Raw genomic sequence first — 18,052 nt, forward strand, 5'->3', positions numbered from 1 at the left:
ATGTTGATTATTAGATGTAAAATGGGAATAAATAAAATGAGAATTTGCAGTGACATTTCAACTGAGTGGATAATCATCCATTGTTTCCAGATCAAATTGGAATTTAGAAGTGTTGGTTTTTACAGAGGGAGAAAAACCGGAGAACCCGGAGAAAACCCTCGGAGCAGGGGGGAGAACCAACAACAAACTCAACTCACAAATGACGTCCAGGAATCGAACCCGCGCCGCATTAGTGGGAGGCGAGCGCTCTCACCACTGCACCATCCCTGCTCACCGATGTTACTCTTTTCACGTTTTGCTCCATTTACAGAAAAGATCACTTTCCCTAAAACGGCTATGGTAAAGACTAAGTTATTATGCTTCTTTGTAATTAAAAAATGCAGCAGAGAAAGAAAGCAAATCTGGATACGAAAAGTACTAAAGTACCAGAGTAACACCTTAATTTCTACTTTTTTAAGAGAATGTTAAATATTCCATAACTGCTATTCTACTGGATCTGCACTCAGCGTTAGGTCAGAAAGAAACTCTCGCAAAGTTTCACAAGAATGGCGCTTTCCTTCGAGAGGAACAATACTAATCATACTAATGTTCCCAGTCCCCCGAAACAATAGCAACCGCTACACTAGAAGACCAGTTCGAAAAAATATAACATGCTTACAAGAGCTGCTATACTTCTGAGCATAACAGTATATAGCTTGAGCAAATGCAGGCTATATACGAGATGCGTGAGATTCAATTTGAAAAAAATTGAAGACTATATACTGATAACGCTTCTCTACTGATGGTTACATGTGCGCCACAAACTAATTTGTGACATTACACAAACTAAACAACATAAACTAGCTATTATACCTGAACTCTACATCCTCTTCTACTTACATTTTGTTAGTCGAGTGAAGATTTTTTTTCATGGTGCAAATTAGAGAAAAGTAAACAACCTCGCCACGAAATATCCGCCATTAGTAAACTCTCCACCTCGGTCACTGCATTTTTGATTGGCTCACAAAATTCGTTTTACATGAAATAACTACTGTTTTACATGTACCTTAAATGGAAAATGGATTGTCGATATGTCTGAAAGTTTGATACAAACCAATTAACTGTCACGATTAACTCTTTTAAGTAGAACGTAAAGTTCGATAAAAAAACCTTTAAGGCAATATGAAAAAAATCACGTCAAAATGCGAAAGAACCGAAACAAATTAATTCGTTGACAAAATGTAAACATATTTTCATCATATAATTAGCCATGGTTACATTCAGTAAAGTTTGTTTCGTTATATTTGGACCAGGTTCAATTTCAGGAGGAAAAAGTTTTCAAACTAGCTAGCTCAATAAGTATCGGACACAAATTTTCTATCTTTGAAGATGAATCTTTCTCTCAATCCGAGTAGCTATCAGTCTTTTGTCCCTTACTTTTGTGAACTTATAACCAGCTTTGAGCTACAGGAGCTTTAAGTTCCGGCCCGCTAGACCAATAAAATGTTCCTTGATTTCATTTGTACAAAGGTTATAATTTTCAGCTCCGCATTTGTTTTGAGCCTTTCCGTTAACCCAAACCGTTTGTTTTAACTTCCCTTGATAAAGACAACTTAACAGGAGATTAGTGAGGGTCTAGTGAGGAATATTTACGACTTGCATGAGAAATGTCGTCTCTCGACTCTCAGCTCACCTTTTTCATTTGATTCAACTCACACATTGAACAACGACGCCACCGATTTTGCCACCTTTTCATACAATCACCTTGGTCAAACTGAAACGTCGACATCATTTTTATTATTAAAGAAAATCAGTCAAATAATACTAAAGTAATGGAGTGTGCTTTGAAACTTCCCATGACAATAACCGAGGCGTGAATTTAGCAAAACAGTTATTCCATTCGCTTGTTGGATATCAGGTGATTATGACCCACTCCGCGCTAAGCGTGTCATTGGTTATTTTACAACCTCATATCCAACGCGCGCTCATGGAATAATTATTAAATATCCAGCTAGCTGCAACACTAAGGTTATTTACAATTGGATTAGTCGGTGCCACAGTAACGCATGTTACATTGCGGTGTTGGAACCAAACTGTAGATATAGTAGGAGCCGCAGTTCTTCACTTGAATGAAGCTCTTCATACTGCAGCAACTTCCAAGCATGTGAAAGCAGACTTTTCTTGTGACTGTACCCTCAGCCACTGTAGGATGAGCACCATCCAACCAGCCTGGGGAGGTTGTATCACATCTCTCCTCCGATGGACATGAGGTCGCCATTCGTGTCCCTGCTGCTCCTTGAAAACGATACCAGCCATTGAGGTTATAGTCACATTGATAAGATACCGTTTCATACGTTTCTTTTCTTCCTGCATCGGACAGAGTTTGGTAGTTTTGGCATACATCAGCTAAAAAATAATATTTAAATTAATAAATAAGCAATCAAGAAAGTAAACAAACAAACAAACAAACAAACAAACGGAAGAATGAAAGTTCTCTTTGTTTTGTTCATTTTTACTGTTTGTTATTGTTGTTGTTTTTATTTTTCGAAGGGTTGTTTGTTGCGGTTCAACCTCACCCTTGGTACAATCTGGTATTTTCCTTTGATTTATATTCATTACTATAACATGATCCATTATTCATTACTATTACAAAGGAAAATACCAAAATGTGCCAAGGATAAGATTGAACCGCAGCAACCACATTCTCTTATAAAAATGAAAACATGAATTCAGAGTGTTATCAGCCTCAGCCTTCAGCTTTGCTTGATAACACTTACCTCGCCCCTGATTTTTATACCCAATCGTACCTTTTTGGTACGCTTCGGCGTCATATCAGGCTAGTTTGGCCGAGCCAAAATACCCATGGCAAGGCCAAAAGGTACGATTAGGTATTTACCGTACCCAAATTCAGAATTAAGCAAAACATTTGGGACCTCTGATTCAATTGTTTCAGTTCGAATGATTCAGTACTCGTCGGCAAACATCGCGCAATTAGCAGGCGCGCTCAAGTTTAGTTTTGGCAGGAAATTTTTTTACTCCTTTTACCACCGGTAAACACCAGCTGAGCTTAAATTTCGGGGTTCTGTTTTATTAGTAATTCCTATTTTTTTTTTTTTTTTTTTTTTCAATTCATCGTACGGTAACACTACGTTGCTTGAAAGTGACCATGATACGTGTCACATCAGGTCAGTGACTTGATATCGTAGGATATCAGGACAGTAGATCGCGCTTCTCATTTGCTACTTGCGAATTTGAGTACAGTAATTCTGATTATCACGGTAAATAGTTTAATGAAAAACCACCACGGTTACAATCGCCAAACTGTCAACACTCTTCAACCGACTGACCACTGCACATCGCCGGCCAAGTTACATATCACGTTAATAAGAAGATGCTTGTCGAAAGATCAGGTAAAAGGATAGTCGTTGTGCGCGTAACACTTTTTTTACTGGAACTCGCTGTTTTGTCCTACTCATGAAGTTTACTTCAAACATTATTTTACATCCATTGCATTACCATTAAAGCCGCCCAAGTACACTGTTCATGATTAGCTCACCTGTTTCACAATATGTCCCGGTATACCCAGCTTTGCAGTTGCATGTGTATCCGTTAACACCATCAATGCAGCTTCCTTGGTTCTGACAAGGATTACTGGCACAGTCGTCAATGTCTAGAATTTAATAAACTTTATTAAACGTTGGACAAACAAAATGCTAAAGGAAGGCCTTTGCAAGCTTCGAGCGCCACCTAGCTCAAGGAAGGAAGCTTGAGTTTTTAAAAAGCTCGGAGAAACAGTGAGCGGCGATGCCTTCGCAATTCTGAAAAAGGCGTGTAACTCTGGGCTACTGGATCTCTCTCGATGTCCCGAGTACTTTGTTTATCAGCTCACCTGTTTCACAATTTTTCCCGGTAAACCCAGCAACGCAGCTACAGTTGTACCCGTTAACACCATCGGTACAGCTACCATTGTTCTTACAAGGATTACTGGCACACTCATCAATGTCTACAAAATTAAATGAATCAGATAAAACATTGGACTGCCGAAATGTAAACATAAAGATAGGGTTCTTGTTTCTGGCGCCATGATTCAAGACAGGTTTCAGAGGTTAGAGCCAAATATAATTGTCTGCAGTTCAGTGATTTATGTAGTGTCTCTGGCTGGTTATATGAGATTTGAAAATAGCACAAAGTAAACACGTGTGCTGATTGGTTAAAAATTGTGTTTCTATAATTCGATGGAGACACAGACAGTTTTCGTAGTCACGGCAATCATTAGTCACGGTGCTGAAATAAGCTAAGCAAAAATAACAACTAACAATTGTGTCAAATTTTAATGTCACAGCTGACAAAAACCAGGTTAAGACTAAACAAATATTTGAACACTTGGAAACAAGCGAGTAAGATGTTTACAGAGCCCGCTACGCATTCAAAAATAGTCTGCAAAAGAAATTACCGAAGCGGCTGACCTTTCGAAGAAGTATATGAATTGGTGCAACTTCACTCCATTCTAGGCTTTGAGGCACTTCAGAATTATCCACATGTTCCTCAACAGGACATGATATTCGCCCAGAATACCGAGTCAAACTTCTTTTAACAGAAAATGCACTCTCACCTCCAAGGTTCGATTGGCAGCGTTGGTCGTCAAACCATTCGGTTAAGTCGAAGAAGCGAAATACAACCACAATTCTTGACTCCTCCCAGTGCTTGACTTCAGTTAAACCATCGGCTTAGTTATTTCTCATAATTAAGATAACTTTGGGGCCCGTTTCCTTTGTTTGTTTGGCCAAAAAACCGTGAATTTTAGCATTGAAGCAAATGTTGAACAGTTGATTTATTTCTGTTGATCGACTCCCTTACTATGATTGGTGGATCATGTTTATGACGTAAAACCGCGAGGTGAAAAGAATCTCCGTTTTGATGTTAAATAAAGCGTAAAATATTACTTTGATTTCCGTTATTTTCTTTGTGCTATTTTCTAAAAGAAATAGAAAACATGTTTTATTTTTCTTAATTATAAAATGTTCGAGGAATTGCGCGAGCTGCGATTGGACAGTTCTTGTTAATTATAACACTTTATTATATGGCCGTGTCTAACAAGAAAGAAGGGGGGGGGGGGGGGAGCAGAAATCCTGTACAGAAAAAAGAGTAAAAGAAAAGAGCAAGCTATGACAAATTTAGGTTCCACTCAGGCATGAATTCAAAACACCAGCTAGTTAGCTGGAGACAGAATTTCGAAGGTTTGCAATGCCTGAAGTCGAAATTACTTTACACGACGGAAAGTGAATTAAACGCGTCTTAGAATATTTTTTTAGGTTGAGACTGCTGCTTATTAGTAATTCCTATTTTTTTTTTTTCAATTCATCGTACGGTAACACTACGTTGCTTGAAAGTGACCATGATAGGTGGCACGTCAAGTCAGTGACTTGATATCGTAGGATATCAGGGCAGTAGATCGCACTTCTCATTGGCTACTTGCGAATTTGGGTACGGTAATTCTGAATATCACGGTAAATAGTTTAATGAAAAACCACCACGGTTACAATCGCCAAACTGTCAACACTCTTCAACCGACTGACCACTGCACATCGCCGGCCAAGTTACATATCACGTTAATAACAATATTGCTTGTCAAAAGATCAGGTAAAAGGATAGTCGTTGTGCACGTAACACTGCAATTTACTGCATTTCATAGCGGGTTATTTTGTTTCACATTTTGTTTTTTTGTTTTTTACTGGGACCCGCTGTTTTGTCCTTGTCACGAAGTTAACTTCAAACAATATTTTTCATCCATTGCATTATGAAGAACATAATTATTAAATCCGCCCAAGTACACTGTTCATGATCATCTCACCTGTTTCACAATGTGCCCCGGTATATCCAGCTTTGCAGCTGCATGTGTACCCATTGACACCATCAATGCAGGTTCCTTGGTTCTGACAAAGATTACTGGCACAGTCGTCAATGTCTGGAATTGAATAAAAATGATTAAACGTTAGATTAACAAAATGCTAAAGGGAGGCCTTTGTAAGGTTCAAGCGCCACCCAACCAAAGGAAGGAAGTTAGAGTTTTTAAAAAGTTCGGACAAACAGCGAGGGCGATGCCTTCGCAATTCTGAAAAGATGCATGTTTAACTCTGAGCTACTGGATCTCTCTCGATGTCCCGAGTACTTTGTTTATCAGCTCACCTGTTTCACATTTTTCCCCGGTAAACCCAGCAACGCAGCTGCAGTTGTATCCATTAACACCATCACTACAACTTCCATTGTTCTGACAAGGATTACTGGCACACTCGTCAATGTCTATTAAATTAAATAAAAACAAGTAAAACATCTGAATAATACGTTTAATTTGGCAGTTAAAATGTAATCATAGGTTTCTCGTTTCTGACGCCATGATTCAAGACAGGCTTCTGTCAGGGTAAAGCCAAAAATAATTATCTGTAGTTCCACTCCGGCATGCAGTCAAAATACCAGCTAGTTACATAGCCGTAACCAGGTATATTTTTTCATCACTGAACCCAAATTTTAGCTCTAAATTTTAATTCCTGATCCCAAAAATGTGGCAACATTCGATCCCTGATTCCATTCTGATCCCATCTAATTGGCCGATCCAGATCCCATGGCAAGCCATGACTTGTGACCCGGGATCCCGGGTCTATGATCCCGATCCCGGGTCTATGATCCCGATCCCGAGGCTGTGATCCCTGATCCCATATACCTGGTTAAGACCCTGTAGTTAGCTAGAGACAGAATTTCGAAGTTGTTGCAATACCGGAAGTCAAAAGTACTTTACACGACGGGAAGTGAATTAAACGCGTCTAAGAATATTTTGTTGGTCAATGAAAGAGGCTAGATGAATTAAAAAAGATAGGCCTTTTAATAAGCGGTTTTAGTAAAGAAACTGTAAGAACAAGGTTTTCATTCGCCAAACATCTTTATCGAGTTGGTAATACTTTCAGTCACATTCGAGAATCGTGCTGATCTACTAATCTCACTGAGTCATTATGTTATTGTACGTATACCCAACTTCTACATCTCACCTGTACAATTCTGTCCATCTCCAGAATATCCAGGTTTGCAAGTGCAGTTATAAGCACCAAGATTATTATTGCAAACTGCATTAACACCACAAACGGGAGTTGGTTTAGCACATTCGTCGATGTCTGTAGAGAGATAACACAGTGTCATTGCGCTTGTATTATAAACGCATGTCTTGGTTCACATAGAACAACGCAAAATATTATCACTGATAAAAGAAAGAAGTTAAGTGTTGCAAAATCGAAGGGAAATATTGAACCGGCTAAAGACATATGATTATCAGGAATAAATAAGTGCAGAGATTAAACGAAGGTGCAGCCCTCCGTCATAGTGCACGGTATCATTTTAGGAGATTATACGAGGAAATAAGTGTTTATTTTTTCCTGACTGGGAAGGCGGCTTTTTACAGGTTGAAGAGCGTTCAATCTACAATATTATCGAATAATAATGTGTTTGAACAGTTTACCTAACAATTTATAATCTGCTATAAATGTGTGGGAGTCACTGATTCTGGTGACGTGTAAGGAACCCTTTAATGACCTATTTTATTCTTTCCTAAACTCTCACCCTATTTTATGAAATGTCAAACGTAAACTACAGCAAAATTACGAAGGCGTTTCCTAGCTGTTTAGCGGATAATTCAGTAAGCAATAGCTCATTGAACTTTTTTGTATTTTTTTTTTCTCGACCGAATGTTTCAAAATGTTTACAAAGATAAGCCCTTGTTGTCGATCAACATTTCACTGGTCATTGATGATTTTAATTGGTCCGAAGTCCATGACTAGTAAATGCAAGCACGTGTATCTCCACTAAGGCATGTTAGCGCTCTATCTTGGATAGTACACTAGAGGTATACCACGTGAGACAATTAACCAATCAGGTTAACCAATCATGCAAACTGAGATCTTACTGAGATGTATTTCCTTGGTTCAATCACAACAACACACAGGCGCTCGCCAACGGTTTAGCGGATAATCGGCTCATTCAGCGGACATGTGTAATTTTTGGGACCTCGACAACTGATTTTGAAATGGTAATACCTTAATGCAATGTCAACTAATATAGAATTGACGTTCGAAATTAATACCCTGATCTATTAAAAAAAAACTCACCAGAGCAGTTGAGTCCGTCTCCAGTATATCCTGATTTACAAGAGCAGTTGTAAGAGCCATGGGTATTGACACAGTCAGCATTAGCATCACATTTTTGCTCTGCTGCAGTCACGCACTCGTCAATATCTGAAAGGAACGAAATATTAAGATACTATTTCGTCAGTATGAGAGATTGATTGCGGACTGCGTACTGCAGACTGGTTATAAGTCATGCACTAGGTACAAAACTTGGACTTCGTAATGCGAGTTGCCGGACCTCCGCCGTTTCAGAGCACACCCACAACACCGGACACTTCCCGCTTTGGAATGAGGTAAAGTTTATTGATCGTGAACCACACTGGTACACACGCAGGGTCAAAGAGGTAATTCAGATAAGACTTCACCCTAACAATATCAACAGGGATAGTGGAATTGAAATTCCCGAAGCATGGATGCCCACGATCAAAAAACACAACACCAGGAGAATTGAACGACAGCGGACCCCTGAGGGAACAACAGCACACCGGAACAGCGAGGATCGAAATGCCCCAATCACAGCTGTTAAAAACCAGCCAATCACAAGAGATTTACAAGAGCAGTTGTAAGAGCCATGGGTATTGACACAGTCAGCATTAGCATCACATTTTTGCTCTGCTGCAGTCACGCACTCGTCAATATCTGAAAGGAACGAAATATTAAGATACTATTTCGTCAGCATAAAAGATTGATTGCGGACTGCGTACTGCAGACTAGTTATAAGTCATGCACTAAGTACAAAACTTGGACTTCGCAATGCGAGTTGCCCGAGTATTTTTTAAATGTTTACTGGTCTAGGTTTTAAAAACGGAATCGGCAAAAGTTGGATTTTTGCGAAGTAAAGATAGATTGAAGAGTATCTGGCGTCTAACGTTTTAAACGTTGAGTGTTTTTACATTAAAAGTTTATTAAAGAGGGAAAACTAAAATATTATCTCGCATCGTTAACCATTCACATCAAACCTTCATGGCGGAAAAGGTCGAAGAAATTTTGGTGGATGTCGCCTTTCTGCTCAAAACCGGCGTATTCAAGCGAACATTCGGTAATCGAACCTAATCGAACTCACAATAAAATTTGGTCAATCAAACAAAATCGAACCTTCGATTACCGAACAGTCGACAATCGTTCTCAATCAAACGATCGATAAACGGACTCCTGTTTGTTTATATTGAGGACATTTTGTACTGTGCACAGTTTCCCTAATTAATCCTGCGTGATTTACTCATCAAAAGACGGATTCCGAACAAACTGAAGTCGAATCGGATTGAGTTCAAAAGTGTTCGATTGGTTCGAAAATCGAACTCCCAGCAAAATAGATGTTCGATTTTGTTGGACTACCGGATCTATTAGAACGATTGGTGTTCAAATGGGCTCGATTGTTTTTTTTTATTCGATTTTGTTCGATTGGAAACGCCGGGTGAAAACTATGCGCGAATTTAGTCTGTTGGTGTTAATATTTAGTCAGTAGTTCTCAGTTCCCTCCAAACACGAGCATCCTGTGTTACAATACATCTCTATTGTTTAACTTGTTCTATTTGCAGCGGGATATCTTTGATCGATAAACGTCCAAAGAAATTGTTTCTGGGGGGTGGGGGGGGGGGGGGGGGGGGGCTTTAAAATCCCCTATATGTAACTTCCATAATATTTAAGAAATCACAATGAAACTTATAGGATGTATAGTTTGTCCAAACATCTATCTTTTGGTATACGTCACATTGGATGATGACGTCACATCACGTGACAATTGCATCACGTTGTCGAAACATCCGCCATCTTTGATCCGCCATCTTGGATTTCAATTTTTTCGAAAACGCCAGAAAACCATCCTCACAGACCCAGGGGCAGTTAGTGGGGCGAGGGAAACGCGAAAATGCGGGTAAAAAATAGCGTGAAACTTCGGGGGAACAATCGACATATAAAAGTTGGAGCGACTGAAAAGTGCCCTTGGGGAAAGAGTCTTACCAGACCAGTTCAAAAAGCTCTCTGAATACTGCCTCCTGATTAGGCAGAAAAATCTTTTGTATTTCCTTTGTATTATTCTGCCCAATCGACGACCAGCCTGACTACAGCCCTTTTGGTGTGTTCTCATACGAAGTATGTACACTAAGCCAGTTCGCTCGCCATATCTGTCTTGCTTGTTCACCAAGAATTTGCTCAGTAAAGAAAGTTTCGGCTAGTGCCTCCCCTGGTCGAAAACTTCGAAAGTTTGACGGCCATGCCCGCGGAGAAACGGCGGATTCTTCAGATTGGAGTCGATTGCAGGTATGGTAACACTTGCATGCTGTTGGCGAGTTTTAAGAATGTGTGTGCGTATGCTAGTTTCACTACTAAAAAGGATGTTTTCAGATCTTTTATGGGAAGATCGATGACAGCTTGAATCGAATCTTTTCCAAACAAGAATAAATTTTTCACGAACAAGCCATGCAGATGTGTCGAGCGGCCGACTAGCTACGCGTGCAAAGCGTGCAGCAGCAATTCTAGCACTCATCCTCCGCATCTAGGTGTTGTAATACGATGGTCGTTGATCGGTAACAGTACATCGAGTGTTGTTCGATCGTGGAATATGAGCGGCTTTGCGAATGTAGACGATTGTTGTGGTTTGTGTTCTTATGTGTTTTGGGAAAAGAAACGAAAGAGGAACATTTTGGGAGAATTCCGCGAAAAATCCGAAGATATATACCTCCGCGGGCATGGCCGTCAAACTTTCGACGTTCTCGACCAGGGTAGGCACTAGCCGAAACTTTTCCTCCCCGAACAAATTCTTTGCGAACAAGCAAGACAGATATGGCGAGCGAAATGGCTTTGTGTACATACTTCGTATGAGAGCACACCAAAAGGACTGTAGTCATCAGGCTGGTCGCCGATTTGGCAGAATAATACAAAGGGAATACAAACGATTTTTCTACCCAATCAGGTGGCAGTATTCGGAGAGCTTTTTGAACTGGTCTGGTAAGACTCTTTCCCCAGGGGCACCTTTCAGTCGCTCCAACTTTTATATGCCGATCCCCCCCCCCCCCCCCCGCGCAGTTTCGCACTATTTTTTACCCGCATTTTCGCGTTTCCCTCGCCCAAGCAACTGCCCTTGTGGTCTCCGAGGATGCCAGAAAACCATCCAAAATAACTGCAAAAAAATAAAACTAAAACTGGTAAAAAATAATTGCATTAAAGTTAATTTTCATTAAAAGAAACACGAAAATTACAAATTTTGGGAAAACATTCCTGTCAAATGCCGTTGCCACGTTGATATCAAGTTCTTGACACATCAACCTATCCTACCAAATTATTTCCAGATAAACTTTAGATAAACTCGAAGAATTTGGCAGCGTTTGGTTGAATCTTGAAAAAGTTATAAGCGTTCAAAGTCAGCGCGGGCCTCAAAAGCCCTCACCCCCTCCCTGGTCCCCCTCCAGCCCGCTTTTGTCGGTTCTCAATGTAGAAAGCAATTTGATTTACATTAGATTTAAATTCAAGCTATCTCGACGAATGTTTTAAAAGTGTGTAACGCATAATTATTGTTAAACAAGTAATTAACGTAGAAAGAAATTTTTCTTCAAGTCTCAGGAACAATTTTCCGTTGTATGTTACTCAGTATAGGTAGTGTATTCACATTGCTTGTTTTAAAAATGCGAAGTTAGCACATTTGCAAGTATTTCACCTTCACAAACAGAGCCGTTCTTTACGAATCCATCATTGCACTGGCAGATGTAGGATCCATTGCTGTTATTGCATACAGAGTTTGCAACGGCATCACATGGATCGACCGGTGCAGCACACTCGTCGATATCTGAGAGATAGAATGAAATATGGCGGTTATTCAGATGATGGTTATATTGATGAAAGATGTTATGGAGTATGTGAGAAATGCATATATAATGTGCAGGCGGATTTACATGCCAGAGTTTACAGTTGATGTTGAGATATACAGGAATATCGATTACGATGCAACCCAAAGGATTCCCTACTAACCCTTACCAAAATTGAAGTATGGATTGTATACCTTTTGTATACAAAGGGTATACATATTATGTACTTTATCAGTGGTGTGTATATATTAAGTATACATCAAATAAACATCAAGCAAAAATTGGCATTGCTATTTGACATTGGTGTATACAATGTGTATACATCAATGTTATGTTGGGGCAATGATGTATACTTGTTGTATGCATCAGTGCTCTGTTGAGGTTATGATATATACTTGTTGTATACCTCCATGGGCAAACTTATATAAACACTTACTGTGGTGTATACTTTGAGTATATGTCAACACCTAAACAGACCATGTCAGTTTGTGTTCATATACTCATGGTATACATCACGTTGCTTTTACCAACAATGCATTAGGAGTAGAGTATTTTTGGTCAGCAGTTATCATTTCAAGAGATTGTTGTATTGACCGCCATTTTTGAAAATCAGTTGATGCTATAATGTGCAACTGTGTTCATGAGTATGAAGTTGCCACTCAAAAGATGTCTAATGTTAATAACAAGGACCTGCTACTTCTTAGAAAGTAAGTAATACAGCAGAGTTTCATATAAACATGCTTGAAGTTATAACAGGACTTATAATCGGCCACATTACTGCTTTACATTTGATTTGAAGACAGCAAGTCAGTAACCTCAACTAAACTGTGCTATTCCAGTGCTTACTTGTTATTTTTTCAACCAAGGTTTAGATCTTATGTACCATTACAAATTTCTACAATCGGTTCTAACAGTAATCACATCTTTCGTATATACATCTATAGTCAGGAGGAACTTACAAGAGAGAATTAAGATTGCACTAATGGTTGCATAACGTTTCTGTGAAGATCATGTAGTCTTGCTTTTGTTAAAACTAAGCATTGTTATTTTCAAGGGTAGTAATATTCTTTTTACCAGCAAATTAATAATCAAAGCCCAGTTCAAAATCCTGACAACTTTTATGGATACTGTAACTCTATGTTGTTACTGTGTCTTATCTCATAAAAGCTTGGATAAGTTGTGGAAGCTTTGTTGTGTGCAAAGCACCACATGTAAAAAGATATTGCTTGTGTTAAAGTACATGTATACAAAAAGTATACATCTCCTGGTCATACTCAGTGGGTCAGAATGTGTATACTATTAGTATATGCCCTTTCTGATAAGGTATGCTATTTGTATACTTTTAAGGGTTCCAAATTACTACTGCAAAAAGTATACATCATAGAATACTTTTTGTATATACAGTGTAGTATACATCGTGTAGATATGCTGTATAGTTAAAGTATAGTTGATTCTGATAAGGGTAAACCTATCCTTGCATTTTCCATCTCACTAGCTATGGAATTCCCGCCAAATTAAACGGATACCCCCACTGATAGGGGTATACACGAAGTTGCTACCACAGGAGATGTTGTGCAGTTGATTTTTCAACACAAACGTGCTCGAGTCAAGATGTGCTGTTCTTGAAATGTGAACGAGATGATCCCACCTGCCAGCTCGCGCGCCTAATCTTGTTTTAACTAGACCCTTAGACCTAAATACGCAATCTGTTTCATCTAATCTTGTACAAGAGACTGATAGGCCTTACTCGCGTTTACGTCCGTTTCTCAAAATTAACCCCAAGCCCAATTTACCCGACCATTTTTTAAACATCTTTTAGACCTTACTTCATATTGTTTTTTCGAGAGTATTCGTGTCATCCTTCTTCTTTGGGGATGTGTTTGTGATAACATTTTCAAAGCTGCTACTCGATTGCGGTCTTCGGGGGATCACTCCAAAATGCATAAAATACTTACCAGTTTGACAGTTTACTCCAGTGTATCCCGGCTGACAGTTACAAACATAAATTATCCGTTAACCTGGTCAACACACGTCGCTCCGTTTAAACACGGATCGCTGGCACATCCGTTGATGTCTAAAAAAATATTAATAAATTCAAAAACAATTTAGTGTCATTAAATAATTCAATATGCATTTAATTGTATTTTTTTGTGTTGGCAACTTTCTATTCTTGGTTTTCACGTGACGTCATCAAAATTCTAAAATCCAAAATCGCAAGACCCCTGAGTTTTTATCCTTCACTGCCTAATAGACTTTCTTAATATATATCTTGTTGAGGGTTTTTAGCTCGATAGTATTCGCCATCTTTGAAAAAGAGCATTTTGAATTTCGGAGTTTCACGCCACACGAGATCAAAGATGGCCGCCAGAAGGCTGTCACGTTTTGTTAAAAAAAATGCCTTTTTCTGCAATTTGTAACAATCTGAACAGTTGAGGTTTAGCGAGAAGTGTTTATGTGAATGTTAACTTGTTCATGAGGGTGATCCGACCGCTTTTTGTAGCAGTATTTAATGCCAGATGTTTTCATTGATTTCCGGCCGCCATGTTGGAGCCCAACTGCTTGGGCTCCAACATGGCGGTTCCATACTGTGCTCTCTAAATTTGCGAGAAACAATTTGACGGAAAAACTCGAGTACGGAATAACGAACAGACCTGAAACTTGGACAAGTAGTTTATATAATAGTTTTCTACAACTTGTATTATTCTTGATTTTTTTTACTCAATAGTTTTGGATTTATTTTTACGCGGCGTGACAGTGAAAACCACCTATAAGCGATATCGGAGTTCCAAAAACCACATGTGTGCGTCGGGATAAAATTCAATATTTATTAAAATACACAAAGGTAAGGTTATAAAGCGGGATAATAATTCATGCACTTTTCGTTGTTTAATTTTATGAATATTCGAAGCACACATGCGTTTTCGGAACTCCGATATCAGGGCCGTACCTTGCGGGAGGTGGGGGGGGGGGGGTGGGGGTAGAGGGGGAAGTTACCCCCGCCAGGAAAACTGAAAAACTAAGAAAACTAAAAAAAATAGTTGACCCCGCTAGGAAAATTTGCCCCCGCAGACAAAAAAATCCTTTGTACGGCCCTGGATATAGTAAAAATGGGAATCTGCATATAGTTGGGAATACAGAATAAGTCAAGGTCCGTATTTTAGTTTCCTTCAAAAAACAAGTAAACGTTCTTTTTGTCCCGGCCCTGTAAGATGTTTTTGGAGTTCACCTAGACTCACCTGTTTCACAATATTTTCCTGTGTAACCGGGAACACAATCACAGTAGTATTGATTTTCGCCGTAATTCGGAACGCACTTTGCGCCGTTTTTACACGGAAAGCTTGAGCATGGTGTCTGTAAAGAAAGAGTTCTGTGAGTTTAAAACATTTATCTAAAAGAAACAAAAATCTTCAAAACTACAAATGATCAAATATGATTATTTTCTCTTAAAAGTCGAGTACATCTTCTGCTGGAATTTACAATATTATTGCTAACTGCCATCTTATCTACAAAAACCTGAAAAATCTTATTCTGCTTTATTTCACTTTCACATCCTAACAGTTGCAGCTCACGAGCTCGCATTTAGCAGGATAACATGGCAACCAAGCAGGTTTTTAGACAACAAATACCACATTCAAACCAACCAAACACAAACATGGTTAAAATACCTTTATGCTGTAATGGTGGTATTTCTGTGAGCTTACAAGCTGGCCCGGGTTTGCAGAGTACTTGTCTTCGTTTAACAACTCACATTGGTATTTTCCGTCTGAGCGAGGAGACGAGGCGACGTTAAACGAAGAACATGGCGGGTTGTTAACACAGCTCAGAGCGCATTCTCTGTAATTGCTCACAAGAGAAGATGAACCAACTGATACTTGAAGACGATGAAACTTGTCAACTGCAAAGTGTCCGTACGATACACGATTTCCCTGTGCATAAACGCCTCGCTTTAGACCACGGCTGCCGTCAAGTTGTCTCTGGTCTGCGTTTAGACAAGGTAGAAGAGTTCAAAATTTAAAGCATAAAGAATCGAAGCCTCGCTCACGCAATTTCTTCGTCAGCATAAATTATTCAGTTAGGTAAACATACTTAAATGTACATTGTAAAATGATAAAAACTTAACTAGTGTAATATTTCAAACACGAGCGACAGTGTTTTATCGGGATACCCAAACACCGAGAAGAGAGTTCAAAATACGACTCGCGGCGGAGTATTTTTGACGAAATTCGAAGTGTTTGGATGCCGATGAAACACTGCCTCCATTGTTTGATATATCTTCTCAATCGAAACAAAAAAATACGGAGTAAACGGAGAAATAAAATCGAAAAATCTTTGCTGATTAAGGTGGCGCAGGACCCTTGCAATCATTATGTATGTATTTATTCAAAGTATGTACGAACTGCGACGACTGAAGCCGACAAGAAAATAAATATTTATGACAATTTTTTCTAAGGGTTCTTTGTACAAGTAATTACACGTTTCTTTTCTCAGCTTTTTGTCCCTTGCGCTGAAACATCGCGAATTATCGTAATTAGATTCACAGCTTTGAGTAAACCACTCGTTGTTGTAAACATTGATTCGGACGGTCTTCGGAAGCGGAAAATCCTGCAATTTTGTGTCCAAGTTTTCTCCGCCGATATAGAATTTCAAGAATCGATTCGCCAGAAACATAAACTTGGTGTACTCTATTGTGTTTGGCTAAGTATCGCGAACCTCTTACATTTTTGCTTGTGCGCAAGCCGTCAATATTTTGCGGTATTGCCATCTCACTTTTCCGGTCTGTGATTGGTTCTGAAAAATTCAAATTGATGTCGTTGCACTGGATTGGGTTCTGCTCAAGTACGCATCAAAATTCAAAACTTTTCTGCAGTATATCGGCGGGTAAACCTTTTCTCTTGCCGTTTACACAGTTTAAACAACTTTTGCCATACGCTTAGTCATCTCTACGAGTTATTCAGAGAAAAAGGTGGCTTGATGAAGAAGAAGAAAGGCAGGTGATTGTTTGAAAATACTTTAAAATATTCAGTTTATAATTTACAGCGCTCGCTCGCTTGCGATAGATGGCGTGACCTCGTTTTGTGAATTTTAATGAAGCTTTTCTGTTTTGTCGCACCCTGCGAGCAGAGCCCTTTTTTCTCGACTTTATTTCCCTAATCGCAGCCGCAGGGAAGGTAATAGAGGCTCTGCTCGCAGGCCTGGGTGGTTTTGTCGTTGCTTAGCACTTCAGAAAAACTCGCTTAGATATACTGTTTGAATTTCTTTTAGTTTCTCTGAGAAAATTTAAAGTTGAAATTCTAGTAACTCGTTGCGAAGCCGAAAATGTCATGGCGTGTTTAGTTTTTGTGTACTCTGGGCGAGTAGTGAGAATTTCAACCTTAATCAACAATAATATTATGCTCATTGTCCGCTTAGTTCACAAAAAGAATAGTTGAATTGCGATACAAAACGTATTGCGATTATCAGACTGCAACACCGCATTATATTGACGGCGTTTTAGGGACGGACCATTAGAAAAGTGATGGGGGGGGGGGGGGGTGGGGAAAAAACAAAAAAAAAATTCATGCAAGCCAAAATGGTAAGAAAAAAAAAATCGTGCAAAGGGGAAGGCAAAGAAAAAAAAATTCGTGCAGAAGGAAAGGTTCTAATAAGCTCTGAAAATACCTGTCATCATTTAACACTTAATGAGATCAATTATTCGACGAAATATATGGTGGAGAACGCTGAAAATAGCATTTCCGAGCATAAGAAATTTCAACATTTTCTGGAGGAGCATGCCCCCAGACCCCCCTAGATAGATTCTGATCATAAAATTCGTTTAGCTCGTCTCTCTCCAGCCTGCGTAGATTGCTTACTAGTTAACTCATTTCTCAAACAGATGAATGGTACAGTGGTTGTAGTTTCTGTTGTCAATTCCTGTCAAATATGATTTCTGCAGTAATTAGTACTGAATTTCTATTACGTTTTGTTTTAGTTTTTGCAATGTTTTTGTCTAAGTTTTCCCACGGACTTTACATAGAAATATGTGAAAAACACAAATCTGTTATACGAAGTGAGAAATTCATCCTGCTTTGGTGTGTTAAGAACCGAAAGAAGATGTACATAGAATCA

General features: G+C 39.1%; 1 protein-coding gene and 1 pseudogene across 1 annotated transcript in view; both read right to left on the minus strand.

Moving 5' to 3' along the window:
* Positions 1-2,023: 2,023 nt before the first annotated feature.
* The window catches only part of LOC144664678 (uncharacterized), a 70,195-nt gene continuing 54,166 nt past the window's right edge, over positions 2,024-18,052 (minus strand). The window contains exons 12-17 of the mRNA XM_078525868.1: positions 6,166-6,279; positions 5,831-5,944; positions 4,662-4,670; positions 3,869-3,982; positions 3,536-3,649; positions 2,024-2,385 (exon numbers count right to left, since the gene is read on the minus strand). Coding sequence (XP_078381994.1) covers positions 2,024-2,385; positions 3,536-3,649; positions 3,869-3,982; positions 4,662-4,670; positions 5,831-5,944; positions 6,166-6,279 — 827 coding nt within the window. The remainder of the gene's footprint in view (positions 2,386-3,535; positions 3,650-3,868; positions 3,983-4,661; positions 4,671-5,830; positions 5,945-6,165; positions 6,280-18,052) is intronic.
* On the minus strand, positions 7,009-17,612 carry LOC144666690 (uncharacterized; annotated as a pseudogene).

Source organism: Oculina patagonica, chromosome 9 (assembly GCF_052425735.1).
Source record: "Oculina patagonica isolate OP01 chromosome 9, crgOcupat, whole genome shotgun sequence".
In the NCBI taxonomy this organism is placed as follows: Eukaryota; Metazoa; Cnidaria; class Anthozoa; order Scleractinia; family Oculinidae; genus Oculina; species Oculina patagonica.